The sequence below is a fragment of the Eretmochelys imbricata genome, chromosome 12 (assembly GCF_965152235.1).
Source record: "Eretmochelys imbricata isolate rEreImb1 chromosome 12, rEreImb1.hap1, whole genome shotgun sequence".
Lineage (NCBI taxonomy): Eukaryota > Metazoa > Chordata > Testudines > Cheloniidae > Eretmochelys > Eretmochelys imbricata.
Genome location: NC_135583.1, coordinates 18366456 through 18381735, shown reverse-complemented (window position 1 = coordinate 18381735; position 15280 = coordinate 18366456). Strand labels below are relative to the sequence as shown.

The following is a 15280-nucleotide window of genomic DNA, read 5'->3' as shown; positions in this document are numbered from 1 at the left end:
AACAAGTAGATTGTACAATTAAAAAAAATTTATAGAGGTCTTCTAATCGTCGTTATAACCTGACTCAAAATACAATCAGCAAGGATGGTCATTTTGCTAATGTGTTATGAGTGTAATTCTTCATTGTATAAACAGCAGGTATCTAGAACATGACTTAAGAAGGACCTACAGTTCTTCTGGCCATTCACCCAAAGGCTCTTGTAATCATTCCTCTATGGTGCCCTTTTTACCTCCCTGGTCCTTTTCAGGAATAGCTGAGAAGTGGAGGGCTAAGTGAGTGACAGAAGAACGTAAGTATCCATGATACTGCGAGTGGCCATAGTTATCATTGTGTGAATTGTTCTTGAACTTTGAGGAGTTTCTCTCCTGTGTAGGGCAGGTTAGAATAAATGAGTAGATCTGGTCAGAAATTTTCCAACAGAACCCTTTTCCTGTGGAAAATGCTAATTTGTCAAAACCAGAATATTCCACAGTAACATGATTCCAATGAAATTTTGATGGAAACCAGGCAGTGGAAACTTACCTGATTTCCTATCTCCCTGCCCAATTCCCACTCTCCTCAGGACCCCAGCTGGTGGGCTGCAGGGGAATCCAGATTCCACAGTTAACCCTGGTTCCTCAGCAGCCTGCCAGGGCTTCCAGTGCCTTGGCTGACTGCCAGGTGAGCAGCTGTGGAGCCTGGGAGCCCAGGGAACTTATTTTGTTTCAGGAATGTTTTGGTGCTTCTGAAACTAAATATTGCAGATTCCCAGATCTGTGAACAATTTGAAGGTTTTGGATTTTCATACCAATCTGGGATGAAAATTTTTCCAAAACCTTGAAATTCTTTATGGAACTGAATATCCATTTTCTGGCTAGCTGTATTGGTGAGAATTAGTGAGCACTTGCCACTTTTGAAAATGAGCCCATTTATTTGGGTGTCTTACGTTAGCTTCCTATATTTGCAAATCTTAGCCATAGCATTCGTTTCTTATTCTCATGTTGAGACCCCCACATCAGTCTTTCATCTTTTGAGGGTGCTTATTAATTTGCTCAGTTTCTCTTTCTTGGCCCTAAAGATCAAAATAAAACTATGATCCCAACCCACATTCCTTAATGTCACATACCTAAAGGACAGGCAGTAGTTACGTTCAGATACATAAGTGAATACTTCATCCAAGAGCGGCTTAAGAGAAACTTATCCAACATAGTTTCAGAACCTAAGCATCAGTGCCAGCCTTTTATAAAATAGCTAACAAAAACCAGTGTACTAGATAGGGCTCTCAAGCGACTAAAAAAATCAATTGCAATCAATAGCGTAATCAAAAAAATCAATTGTGCGATTAATCGCACTGTTAAACAATAATAGATTACCATTTATTTAAATATTTTTGGATGTTTTCTACATTTTCAAATAGATTGATTTCAATTACAACACAGAATACAAAGTGTACAATGATCACTTTATGTTTATTTTTGATTACAAGTAATTGCACTGTAAAAAATAATAGAAATAGTATTTTTCAATTCACCTAATACATGTACTGTAGTGCAATCTCTTTAACATGAAGGTTGAACTTACAAATGTAGAATTATGTTAAAAAAAAACTGCATTCAAAAATAAAACAATGCAATATTTTAGAGCCTGCAAGTCCACTCAGTCCTACTTCTTGTTGAGCCAATTACTCAGACAAACAAGTCTGTTTACATTTGCAGGAGATAATGCTGCCTGTTTCTTGCTTACAGTGTCGCCTGAAAGTGAGAACAGGAGTTTGCATGGCACTGTTGTAGCTGGCACCACAAGATATTTACATGCCAGATGCGCTAAAGATTAATATGTCCCTTCATGCTTCAACCAGCATTCCATGGGACATGCATCCATGCTGATGATGGATTCTGCTCAATAACAATGAAACGCAGTGCGAACCGATGCATGTTCATTTTCAATATCTGAGTCAAATAAGACCGACAGACGATCGATTTTCTTTTTTGGTGGGTCGGGTTCTGTAGTTTCTGCATTGGAGTGTTACTCTTTTAAGACTTCTGAAAGCATGCTCCACACCTCGTCCTTCTCAGATTTTGGAAGGCACTTTAGATTCTTAAACCTTGGGTCGAGTGCTGTAGCTATCTTTAGAAATCTCACATTGGTACCTTCTTTGTGTTTTGTAAAATCTGCAGTGAAAGTGTTCTTAAAATGAACAACATGTGCTGGATCATCATTCAAGTCTGCTATAATGGGAAATCTATGGCAAAATGTGGGTAAAACAGAGCAGGGGACATACAATTCTCCCCCAAGGAGTTCAGTCACAAATTTAATTAGAGATTATTTTTTTAATGCACGTCATCAGGATGGAAGCATGTCCTCTGGAGTGGTGGCCGAAGCATGAAAGGGTATACAAATGTTTAGCATATCTGGCATGTAAATACCTTGCAATGCCAGCAACAAAAAGTGCCATGAAAATGCCTGTTCTGAGTTTCTGGTTACTTTGTAAATAAGAAGAGGGCAGCATTATCTCCTGTAAATGTAAACAAACTTGTTTTTCTTAGCGATTGGCTGAACAAGAAGTAGGACTGAGTAGACTTGTAAGCTCTGAAATTTTACATTGTTTTGTTTTTGAGTGCAGTTATGTAACAAAAAAAATTCTACATTTGTAAGTTGCACTTTCATGAGAAAGAGATTGCACTACAGTACTTATATGAGGTGAATTGCAAAATACTATTTTTTATCATTTTTACAGTGGAAATATTTGTAATAAAAAATTATATACACTTCGATTTCAATTACAACACAGAAAACAATATATATGAAAATGTAGAAAAACATGCAAAATATTATATAAATTTCAGTTGGTATTCTATTGTTTAACAGTGCAATTAAAACTGCGATTAATTGCGATTAATTTTTTTAATCACAAATAATTTTTTTCAGTTAATCGCATGAGTTAGCTGCGATTAAATGAGAACCCTAGTACTAGAACAAACAGTACCAAAACATTCAGTTAAATATATATTTCTCATGCAAAAGGAAAATAAAAATAATTATGGAAGTTATTCTACAGTGATAAGCATACCTGTCCTAGAATAGCTGATATGACTGAGCTCTTTCCGCTTCCAACATTTCCACAAATTCCCAAAACCTTTCCCTACAAAGAGACACATTTTGCAGATAGTTGATCTATATTTGTAAAGTAATAAATTTCTCATATCATGTTGCCTACTGTTCTGCGATCATGCAACAAATATTTCATGTCCTGTCACACCTGCCAATTCAGGAAAGCATCCTTATTCAGGAAGACCTCTTAACCATTTAATTTTAAGCATGTAGATAAAGTTCTTTCTTGGATCAGTGCCATAATGCATATTTTACTCCCAAGAAGACAAAGTTAAAGGTGTTGTATTTGGATTTATAGAAGCCTATAGAAGTGGTATTTTAAATAATGCAGTGATGTACATTTTTTTTTTAATTTCTTTTTACTGTGTAGAGTGCTGTAGCCTTTTCATTAATGTAAGGAATTTACAAAAAAATTCTCTATTCTGGTGACTGGTGCATAAATGAAGTCTTGGATATGGAATTTATTTATAAAAATCAGTCATTGTTTGGTATTGAGATATGCACTTTATAAACCATGTTCTGTGTTTGTACCTAGCACAATAGAATACTGATCCATGACTGACTCCTAGGTACTACTGCAGTACAAATAATAATTTATTAGTGGTCTAATGGGTGCTTTAGAAAGCCTATTCTGGGCAAAGAGAGGTGTGTGTCTGGGGGAAGAAGGCGAATTGAAAGCTTTGTTTCTTAGCTCAGCAGTGCAAGGCAGAGATAGCAAGGGCCCCAGGGCACCCAAATCCTTGCAGGCAGATTGTTATCTTACAAACTTACTTTCTTCACAGTAAAGCTTAAATTGTATAAAGCAATGGCTGCACTATCCTCCTCTCCGATTGATGTCTCAGAGTGAGGAAGGACAGGCCCTGGTTTTGGTTGGTATTGAAAAGCAGTCTTCCCATTCATGTTTTCATTATTGTTCTTTCTGCTGTGTTCATTCATACATTCCCAAGACAGTGTAGCATTTTCCATTACCACAGCATTTTCTGAATTTTTCAGTTGCTTTACGTAAACAGGAGGAATTTCAGTTAGGAGAATTTTCTAAAATAAGAGAATAAAAATAAAAATGCCATTTATTTATCAAAGTATGAAAAATGAAAAAATATTATTCTTTTGATTAATCCAGCATAGAGCTGACTGCTGATAATATGTTGGTGAAATGTGGTGAGATTCTAGCAAACTATTTAGTATAGAAGCAGAATCAGTGCAGATATTTCTTTAGAAATACTGCAAAAAATATTCTTAAGAGATTTTCACTTTTAGGGATTCAAGAATTTGGATAAACATTTGATCTTTTGTGCTCTGATCCTCTGAACCATTTGTGGTTCACCAGGAACAATTAATTTGTTTAGTTACAGTAGAAGTCCACTGACTAGTTCTAATACAAAGAGAAGCAGCATGTAAATCCTTTGGCATATGAAAGGCCCAATTGTTTTCAGGATCAGGGTCTTAGACACCTATTTGCAACATAACACTATTTGATATTTGTTATATATATTATTTTTTTAGAAATATCTGCTGCTGTTTCAGTATCTCCATTCAGTGAATGGGGTTGATTTCTCTTTCAGTGAGGCCAGGCGTTTCTACAATAGCCACATTATGTGGAACAAAGTAGAACTAATCAAATCAATTGTCCCATAAGAACATAAGAAGGCACTGGAAATCAGAAAATTTCAGAGCTTGTATAATATTACAAGTATATTATATGTATAATATATATACTATATTATACTAAATATAGTATATTATCTGTAAAAAATAAGGGCTGTTTTAATCACACTGTTAAACAATAGAATACCAATTGAAATTTATTAAATATTTTTGATGTTTTTCTACACTTTCATATATCGTATTCTATGTTGTCACTGAAATCAAAGTGTATATTTTTATTACAAATATTTGCACTGTAAACATGATAAACAAAAGAAATAATATTTTTCAATTCACCTCATACAAGTGCTGTAGTGCAATCTCTTTGTCATGAAAGTGAAACTTAGAAATGTAGATTTTTTTGTTTCATAACTGCACTCAAAAACAAAACAATGTGAAACTTCAGAGCCAATAAGTCCACTCAGTCCTACTTCTTGTTCAGCCAATCAGTCAAACAAGTTTGTTTACATTTATAGGAGATAATGCTGCCCTCTTCTTATTTACAAAGTAACCAGAAACTCAGAACAGGCATTTTCATGGCACTTTTTGTTGCTGGCATTGCAAGGTATTTACATGCCAGATACGCTAAACATCTGTATACCCTTTCATGCTTCGGCCACCATTCCAGAGTACATGCTTCATCCTGATGACGCTCATTAAAAAAATAATCTCTAATTAAATTTGTGACTGAACTCCTTGGGGGAGAATTGTATGTCCCCTGCTTTGTTTTACCCGCATTCTGCCATAGATTTCCCATTATAGCAGACTTGAATGATGATCCAGCACATGTTGTTCATTTTAAGAACATTTTCACTGCAGATTTTACAAAACACAAAGAAGGTACCAATGTGAGATTTCTAAAGATAGCTACAGCACTCGACCCAAGGTTTAAGAATCTAAAGTGCCTTCCAAAATCTGAGAGGGACGAGGTGTGGAGCATGCTTTCAGAAGTCTTAAAAGAGCAACACTCCGATGCAGAAACTACAGAACCCGACCCACCAAAAAAGAAAATCGACCGTCTGTCAATCTTATTTGACTCAGATACTGAAAATGAATGTGCATCGGTCTGCACTGCATTTCATTGTTATCGAGCAGAACCTATCATCAGCATGGACACATGTCCCAGGGAATGCTGGTTGAAGCATGAAGGGACATATGAATCTTTAGCTCATCTGGCATGTAAATATCTTGTGACACCGGCTACACCAGTGCCATGAGAACGCCTGTTCTCACTTTCAGGTGATATTGTAAACAAGAAGTGGGCAGCAGCGTTTCCTGTAAACAATCGTGTTTGTCTGAGTGATTGGTTGAACAAGAAGTAGGAATGAGTGGATTTGCAGGCTCTAAAATTTTACATTGTTTTATTTTTGAATGCATTTTTTTACATAATTCTACATTTGTAAGTTCAACTTTCATGATAAAGAGATTGCACTACTATACTTGTATTATGTGAATTGAAAAATACAATTTCTATTTTTTTTTTACATTGCAAATACTTGTAATCAAAAATAAACAATGTGAGCACTGTACACTTTGTATTCTGTTGTAATTGAAATCAGTATATTTGAAAATGTAGAAAACATCCACAAATATTTAAATAAATGGTATTCTATTCTTAACAATGCAATTAATCACAATTAATTTTTTAATTGCTTGACAGTCCATTTTTATATCAATATATATAAAATGGTCTGTCAAGCGATTTAAAAAATTATAAATAAAAAATAAACATTGATTCACTTAAGTTGCTTCAACAATAACTTTTAGATTAGCTCCCATTTTTAAAAATAATTTAAAAACTCACTATTTCCAGTGCACTGTAACAGTAAACAGATTCTTTTAATCTTTCTTCTTTTCTTTTGCTTCGTTACATTTTTGTTTGTACAGCACCTAGCAAAATAGTGCCCTGGTCCTGGTTGAGGTCTCTTAGGTACTGCCGCAATACTACTACTACTAACAATAATAATAGAGGAAGAAGGCAGTAGTGGCTTGTTATTTGATGTATAACTATTCTGTTTTTAATTGCACTTTTGAGATACTCATTTTTAGTTTTCTCTTTAGAATTAGGTATGTAGTTTAGTGTAGTTTTCTTTTATTTACTAACTAAAGCCTGTTATAATGCCTGAAGTCATTGAAGTCAATGGGAGTCTTTCCATTGGTCTGAACAAGAAGTAAAATTACAATCTACATTAAGCGATTGTCTGCACTGAGAAATTAATTCAGATTAAGGGAGGGTGTGAATTTAAAACAGAAGAGCTATTTCTGATTAACTTCTTGTTCTGATGCTCTTATTTAAGAAGATTCTTATTCTGGTTCAATTTTAACCACTTTGGAAGTAGATTACCCTAATTTGGAATATGGTATGTACATATAGGGAGTTAATCAGGAATAATTATTCCAGAATAACTCCCTATATAGGTAAACCCTTGTTTGCACTTATCTAGAAAATTCCCTAAATATTTTAAAACCATGTTTTACCTTCAATCTTGTTAGGGAAACTTTAGCTTCTGCTGCTGCTTTCACTGAGAAAGGCAAGATAGCAATTGAAAACTTCATTACATTAAACATGGCAATCACACTAAATGCCTGCAAAAGAAAAAGGAAAAAGGCTTTTACTATTTTAGTGCTGACCATTCTTTTGCATAAAAATTCTAAATATATTTTTGTATTATATTTTACAGGGTAGGAACAAATATATGCTTTTAATTTGTGTGATTTTCATTTTCGTAATTGCAATGTGAGTGGCTAAAACACAATGCAACGCCTTCCATTTTTCAAGTCATTATGAATATGCAAAATTGCGTTGGTCCCATTACTGAGCTTTCTGGAACATCAGTTTGAGGAGTCTTCCTAGGTCTTCTACCACTGATTTCAGTGAAGTTAGGTGAGGGAGGAATTTGACCTGTTAAGTGTAAGTCTCTGAACCCTTCCTGCAAACCAACTTCCAATCCGTCTTGCTATGTTAGCAATGAAGCTTACATTTTTTTATCTTGTCTAGAAGCTTCCTGTGTGATACCTTGTCAAGGGCTTCACTGAAATCCAAGTAACTCACATACACTGCCCTGCCTTCCTACATATGCTTTGTCACTTCTTTAAAGAAATCAGTCAGGCATATTCTTAGCAAACATATGTTGGCAAGTGCCTAACTCCTGTTTACTTATAAGTGAAACATTTCATTTTGTCCCTAATAAATGAACCCAGTATTTTCATAAGACATAAATGAGATTATTGATGTGTAATTAAGAGGCCTCTAGCTTACTATGCATTTTTAAAATTGGTATTATGTCTACTTTTTTTCGGTCTTTGTGCATTTTCTGTTTATGCAGTTATGTACAAAATAAAAAGATGGTAATATTTTTGCTTGTTCCTTGATTAATTCCAAGAGTTGCCTAAGGATCTGGGCAAGCCCAGGAAACAACTGCCTGGGGAGTCTGGGAACTGGGAGTGTCTGTACTGGCAGGAAACTAGGCAGGCAGACTTTGACGGAATCAACATGTTCCTGCATAATGTTTCAGTTCTCTTGAATCAGCATTTTCTAATAGAATATTGTTCTGTTGGAAAATTTTCAACCAATTTGAGTGAACAGTGGAAGGAACTAGTCACAGCTGCAGCCTCTGCACAAATTTATAGGCACCCCAGGCTTCCCAGAGAAGCTGATACAGATGCTCTCTCACATGGTGATACAGTTCACAAGACTCATCTCAGGAGATTTCAACATCCACAAGGGCAAGGATTCTGATATAATAGCACACAACTTCCTATCCAAACTCTTCATCTTTGTTTTCTCATAGGAAATCTTTGGACTCCCACATATAAAGCATAAAATATGAAAGTACTATTCACAAATATACAAGAAACATACCTGGAAGAAACAACTGTTACAAAACGCATCAGCAGATCTGCTTAGCAAAATAGGTTGCTGTGAAATACATCCCCTTTGTGCAATACTCTGCACCAGCTCCCCAGTTTAAGGTTTCTAACCTGAAATTCAAAGCCTTCCATGGAACTGGCCCTGTCTACTTGAGAGATCACCTCCATGGCTATGACTTCCCATGACAACTATGTCTCACGGAAGCAATGAAACCATCAAACAACATGGGAGGCCGAACTTTACAAGAGCTAGACCAAGACAATGGAACTTGCTACCAGAAGTCAGAATGACAACTAATCTCACCATCTTTATAATGAAATCCAATGTTTATCCCTTCTGCTTAGCTTTACCACCGTTTGCTCAGTAAACACATAAACCATATCAACTATTCAAGTTATATCTCCTACAGGCTGGGGAGGAAGAGAGAGACCACACTATTATTTCTATTTTCCAATATTTGGGAGGAGGTGTTCAGATACTGGTATGCTGGGGGACATATAAGCATATAGATTCATTGGATGAAATCCTGGCTTCATTGAAGTCAATGGCAAAACTCTGATAGTATATCAGAAGCTATATTCTCTTTTATCAGCATTACATGGAATCTTTTTCCCTGCTTTTTGCTGTTTCTTTGACTTTCCTTTTGTACATCCTCACTCATTTTGTAGTCAAGTGTTTTTGCCAATAAACCCCCTACATGTCAGGATGGGATTTTTTTAAACAAAATTTCCTCCTTTGCTTGTATGTTTACCCTTCCTGCCCTCCATCTTTTCCCTAGCGACTGCTTTCTAAAGGGGAATGCATCTTGCTGTTCACCAGACTGAATTTTGCATTAATCTGCATTGAGTCCTGTGTGGAAGGAGTGGGTGGTGAATGATCCCAAATGTCTAGTTAGTTTCTTACTATTTAAGAAAATACTTTAAAGCATTTAAAAGACCATATATCTTCTTTTAGTAGCTTCCCTAATTAATAATCAATTTAATTTATTAACTTTATCTTTACCATGCAGTGTTTAATAGAAGCTACCCTGGTCTACTAGCCAAATACAGGTGCAGCAAGTTGTATGGGCCCATGGTGCCGGGGTTCCAGGAATATTCAGGGTCTGGAGGCCCGGTTCCACCAATGTTTGGGGCTGAGTCTCTCCCCGGCCCTGCTTGCGGTCCCCACACGCCTGCCTGGGAGTGTCTACTGGCCCCACCTGCCACCCCCATGCGATTTAAAAGGGCCTATGGGCTCCTGGCCGCCGCCTCCACCACCGGCAGTACTGTGGGGCTAAGGTGGCTCCCTGCCTGCCCTCGCTCTGCGCCACTCCCAGAAGTGGCCAGCACGTCCGCGTGACCGGGGGGAGGCATCTCCATGTGCTGCCCCCACCATGAGCGTGGACTCCGCAGCTCCCATTGGCCAGGAACTGCAGCTATTGGGAGCTGCGAGGGTGGTGCCTGCGGGCAGCGGCGTGCAGAGACCCCCCCCCCCCCGGCCCTCCTGCCTAGCAGCCGCTGCCAGAGGGGTGTGTGGGTCGCCTTCGGGACCCGCCCGAGGTAAACACCAACTCTTCACCCTCTCCCGCACCCCAACCTCCCACCCTCGTCCAGAGCCCGCACCCCTCCCACACCCAAACACCCTCCCACAGCCTTAGGCAGGTGTGTGAGGTGGGGCAAACTTGGACCCATTCTGGGCACCACCAAAAATTACACAAAGCTGCTGCCCCTGGCCCTGTACAATCTGTACAGGAAAGCTATGTTAATTTTGGAGCTGCCATTCATTAAAAATCCTAGGGGAAAGTACGTAAATTTAAGAGGATCCAGATCTACTCTACAAAGATATACTGTACTATAAGGGAACAGGGACTTTGGGGGAAAATATATATATAAATATATATATGAAAAAGTCGTACAACTGATGCAGTTAGTTCTTGCTTTAAAAGGGTGTGTAAAACAAACGTCATGACGATAGCCAGTGTTGATACAATAGGTGTCAGAGCAGAGTTTACACTTTGTACATATCCCGCTTTTTCCAATATTTTCCTTTCAACATTTCTTATACCTGTGAAATATAAGAAATTTAAAATATTGTAATGTAAAAAAATGTAAAGCAGAGCTAATATTTTCAAGAGAAGACCATTCTATACAGCAAAGGCCTTCCTTATACTAAGTCTGGATTTGGGAGACATTGATATCAATTGAATTGCATGCACCAAAGGCAAATTTATAGCCCTACATTTGATAGCATTAAGATGGTAACACAAAAGCTATTTAAACATTGTTACTGGATCTATTTTTCCCTTTAAACAAACAAACAAAAATCTTATGATTAAGCAAAAGCCTAAGTGACTGCTTTACATATATACTTTTATATTTGGCAGAAATTGATTTTGATTTTTGTTTAATAACTTCAATCGATAATACCATTTTTTTAAAAAAATTCTATTGATTTAAATTTTCACCATTGTGTAAAATTATGTGTTTAAGCATTTTTTTATTTTAAATCAAGTTTAAATTTTCACTGTTGCAGAAAACTGGGAGGGATGTCAAACAATAATTAATGACAGATGTTGAGCTTCAAAAAGTTAAAGCTTTATAACCATTAATACTCAACCAGTCAACATCACACCTCAAAATGTAAAAAGTAAATATCCCTAAATCAAGCAGCATTTTCCTTACTTTGCCTATCTATAAATTTAAGTTACTAGTGATGGAAATATTTTTGTTGGTTTGTGGATATATAGTAAAATTAACATTTCACGATAAAAGACTATATATTTTTGGCCTTTAAAAGCATTAAATGATGGATAATCAGTAAATAGACTCAACTGTTTGCACTTAGGTTCAGTTAAACATTGATTTTAGACAGCTCTCTTTTCATTACCATGTTTACCTTCCTAAACCTGTATTTTTGTATAAATATTTTATTTCCATATTTACTCCAGAATTCTGGAGGAAGTCTTTACAAGGGCTACATTTAAGATAACATGGGGTTGTGATGAACAGGACAATGGGCTTGTTTTGTACTGGTTCAGAACCCCAGTTTTGCTTTGAGTTTTGGGTTTGTGTGAAAATGCAAACTCAAAGCCGAAAAGGGAAGGGAAAACCAAAAATGTCTCTCAGTGAGTTGCACTGAAATTGATCAAATCACCTCCATTTCAGTAACCCTTTCACCCCAGTAAGCCTGGCTCTCTCTTCAGTGGCCTGGAATCCATCCACTGCCTTCCAAAGGTATCCCGTTAGTTACCTTTTATAGCCTTGAGGGAGAGCCACTTTACCTACTTCCTCTTATGTGAAGCCTTTAGAAGGCTGCTTCTCTCCCATCCAGAGTAAGGATTTTCGTGGACAGTGGGAAGCCTGTTTCCTTTGTCCCCTTCTCCGTATCACACTTGGTCCCAATGTTCTATTTTTGTGTCCCACTTTATCTCTCAAAAAGAAAAGGAGTACTTGTGGCACCTTAGAGACTAACCAATTTATTTGAGCATAAGCTTTCGTGAGCTACAGCTCACTTAATCGGATGCATACTGTGGAAAGTTTAGAAGATCTTATTATATACACACAAAGCATGAAACAATATCTCCTCCCACCCCACTCTCCTGCTGGTAATAGCTTATCTAAAGTGACCACTCTCCTTACAATGTGTATGATAATCAAGGTGGGCCATTTCCAACACAAATCCAGGTTTTCTCCGCCCCCCCCCCCCCAACTCACTCCCCTGCTGATAATAGCTTATCCAAAGTGACCACTCTCCTTACATTGTGTACGATAATCAAGGTGGGCCATTTCCAGCACAAATCCAGGGTTTAACAAGAACGTCGGGGGGGGAGGGGGAGGTAGGAAAAAACAAGGGGAAATAGGCTACCTTGCATAATGACTAAGCCACTCCCAGTCTCTATTCAAGCCTAAATTAATTGTATCCAATTTGCAAATGAATTCCAATTCAGCAGTTTCTCGCTGGAGTCTGGATTTGAAGTTTTTTTGTTGTAAAATAGCGACTTTCACATCAACCAATGTGATATATGCCATCATGTGCCAGCAATGCCCCTCTGCCATGTACATTGGTCAAACTGGACAGTCTCTACGTAAAAGAATAAATGGACACAAATCAGATGTCAAGAATTATAACATTCATAAACCAGTCGGAGAACACTTCAATCTCTCTGGTCACGCGATTACAGACATGAAAGTCGCTATTTTACAACAAAAAAACTTCAAATCCAGACTCCAGCGAGAAACTGCTGAATTGGAATTCATTTGCAAATTGGATACAATTAACTTAGGCTTGAATAGAGACTGGGAGTGGCTTAGTCATTATGCAAGGTAGCCTATTTCCCCTTGTTTTTTCCTACCTCCCTCCCCCCGCAGACGTTCTTGTTAAACCCTGGATTTGTGCTGGAAATGGCCCACCTTGATTATCATGCACAATGTAAGGAGAGTGGTCACTTTGGATAAGCTATTACCAGCAGGAGAGTGAGTTTGGGGGGGAGGGGGGTGAGAAAACCTGGATTTGTGTTGGAAATGGCCCAACTTGATTATCATACACATTGTAAGGAGTGTGATCACTTTAGATAAGCTATTACCAGCAGGAGAGTGGGGTGGGAGGAGATATTTTTTCATGCTTTGTGTGTATATAATAAGATCTTCTAAACTTTCCACAGTATGCATCCGATGAAGTGAGCTGTAGCTCACGAAAGCTTATGCTCAAATAAATTGGTAAGTCTCTAAGGTGCCACAAGTACTCCTTTTCTTTTTGCGAATACAGACTAATACGGCTGTTACTCTGAAACCTGTCACTTTATCTCTGTGTACCACCCGTTCAAAGATTAGGAGCCCTCTTATCAGAGCAGCACCTCAGTTTACTGCTGACTTCCTAAGATTATTTCTGGAGGACTGACAGACTTAATGTTCCTCTCTTGACCACCCACAGGAGTGTAACTCATTGGTGGTATACCCTGCAGCTGTCCCACCTGGTCTAGGATTTCCCCCTGTTCAGTCTATCCTGGCTGCTTCTGACCATTTCCCCCCATAGGCTTCCATTTGGTCTCACCCATATGTGGAGACTCATCACATGTCTTTCCCTTATCCTCCTTTGACCATATGCACAGCTCTTCTGGCCTCCAGTGCTCTGATTTCCCTGTCTGATTCCCTGGCCAGGATCATGGAAATTCAGGCTTTAGGCTCTGTGGTAAGGGATTTGTGAGGTTGGGCTGCCTGGAGAAAGGGAAATATTGCAATACAGGATGCAACATTCCAGGTACATTACCACCAGAGCAGGCAAAGACGAACTATCTCCTGTGGAGAGATGCCACCCCATTTGCACTCTTTATTTGTTACCCTTTTTATTGCCAAATCACAATGTTTCTTATTTGCTGCCCTTTATCCCTATAGCTCTCCTGACATTAGTGCTTTCCAGCTTTTGGTCTCCCATTGAATAGCTCAGTTTTGGGTCATTTTTTCCTGTATATATTAGCTGAATTTCTTCTTCTTATTTTCTGCCATATTGCTAACTTCTCTAGATTACCTCTGTATTATTACTGTGTTCAGACAACCTCCTGATTTAGTGTCAGCCAGTTTGATCAATGTGTTATTTATCTCCACTTCCAGATCATGAATGAAGAGATTAAATAGGACAAATGTTAACATCCCCCCTCCGAACTTAATGCTGTTTTATCATTCCACTTTGTTTATGGCACTTCAATTTCCAATCTAGGTAAGTGTTCGCATCTAAGCCAGTACAAATTAATCTTGCGATCAACATTTCATGAGTCACCCTATTAAATCCTATATTGCATTTGCTAGCTTCCTTTATTAGGGGCCCAATCCTGAGAGGTACTAACTGCTCTTCAACTTCCACTTATGATGGGAGTTGGGGGCACACAGCAACCTCTTGGGATTGCGCCCTTACTCTATAACAGCCAAAAGAAGTAATCAGATTTGTTTGGCAAGTTTTGCTGCTTGTTGTAGACAAATTGGAGTGAGTTCAGAGAAGAGCAACTGTCATAAAAATAAAGGGAAGGGTAACCACCTTTCTGTATACAGTGCTATAAAATCCCTCCTGGCCAGAGGCAAAATCCTTTCACCTGTAAAGGGTTAAGAAGCTAAGGTAACCTCGCTGGCACCTGACCTAAAATGACCAATGAGGGGACAAGATACTTCCAAATCTGGAGGTGGGGAAAAAGGCTTTGATTTGTCTGTGTGATACCTTTGCCGGGAACAGATCAAGGATGCAAGCTCTCCAACTCCTGTAAAGTTAGTAAGTAATCTAGCTAGAAAATGTATTAGGTTTTCTTTGTTTTGGCTTGTAAATTCCTGGGCTGGAGGGAATGTGTATTCCTGTTTTTGTGTCTTTGTAACATGAGGTTTTGCCTGGAGGGATTCTCTATGTTTTGAATCTGACTGCCTGTGAGATTATCTTCCATTCTAATCTTACAGAGTGTTTCTTTTATCTTTGTTTTGTTCTTCTAATAAATTTATGTTTTTTAAGAATTGGATTGGGTTTTTAGGGCCTTAAAAATCCAAGGCTGGTTTGTTCTCATCTTGTTTATTCTCAAGCCTCCCCAGGAAAGGGGGTGTAAGGGCTTGGGGGGATATTTGTGGGGAAGATGTCTCCAAGTGGTCTCTTCCCAGATTCTTTGTTAAATCGCTTGGTGGTGGCAGCATACCAGGTTTTAACCTAAGCTGGTTCCCAAGGCA

The 15280-nt window shown here is 38.1% G+C and overlaps 1 protein-coding gene across 1 annotated transcript in view; it reads right to left on the bottom strand.

The window, feature by feature from the left end:
- The window catches only part of LOC144272765 (ATP-binding cassette sub-family C member 12-like), a 104738-nt gene that overhangs the window by 69536 nt on the left and 19922 nt on the right, over positions 1-15280 (bottom strand). The window contains exons 8-11 of the mRNA XM_077831075.1: positions 10501-10649; positions 7214-7321; positions 3863-4126; positions 3051-3122 (exon numbers count right to left, since the gene is read on the bottom strand). Coding sequence (XP_077687201.1) covers positions 3051-3122; positions 3863-4126; positions 7214-7321; positions 10501-10649 — 593 coding nt within the window. The remainder of the gene's footprint in view (positions 1-3050; positions 3123-3862; positions 4127-7213; positions 7322-10500; positions 10650-15280) is intronic.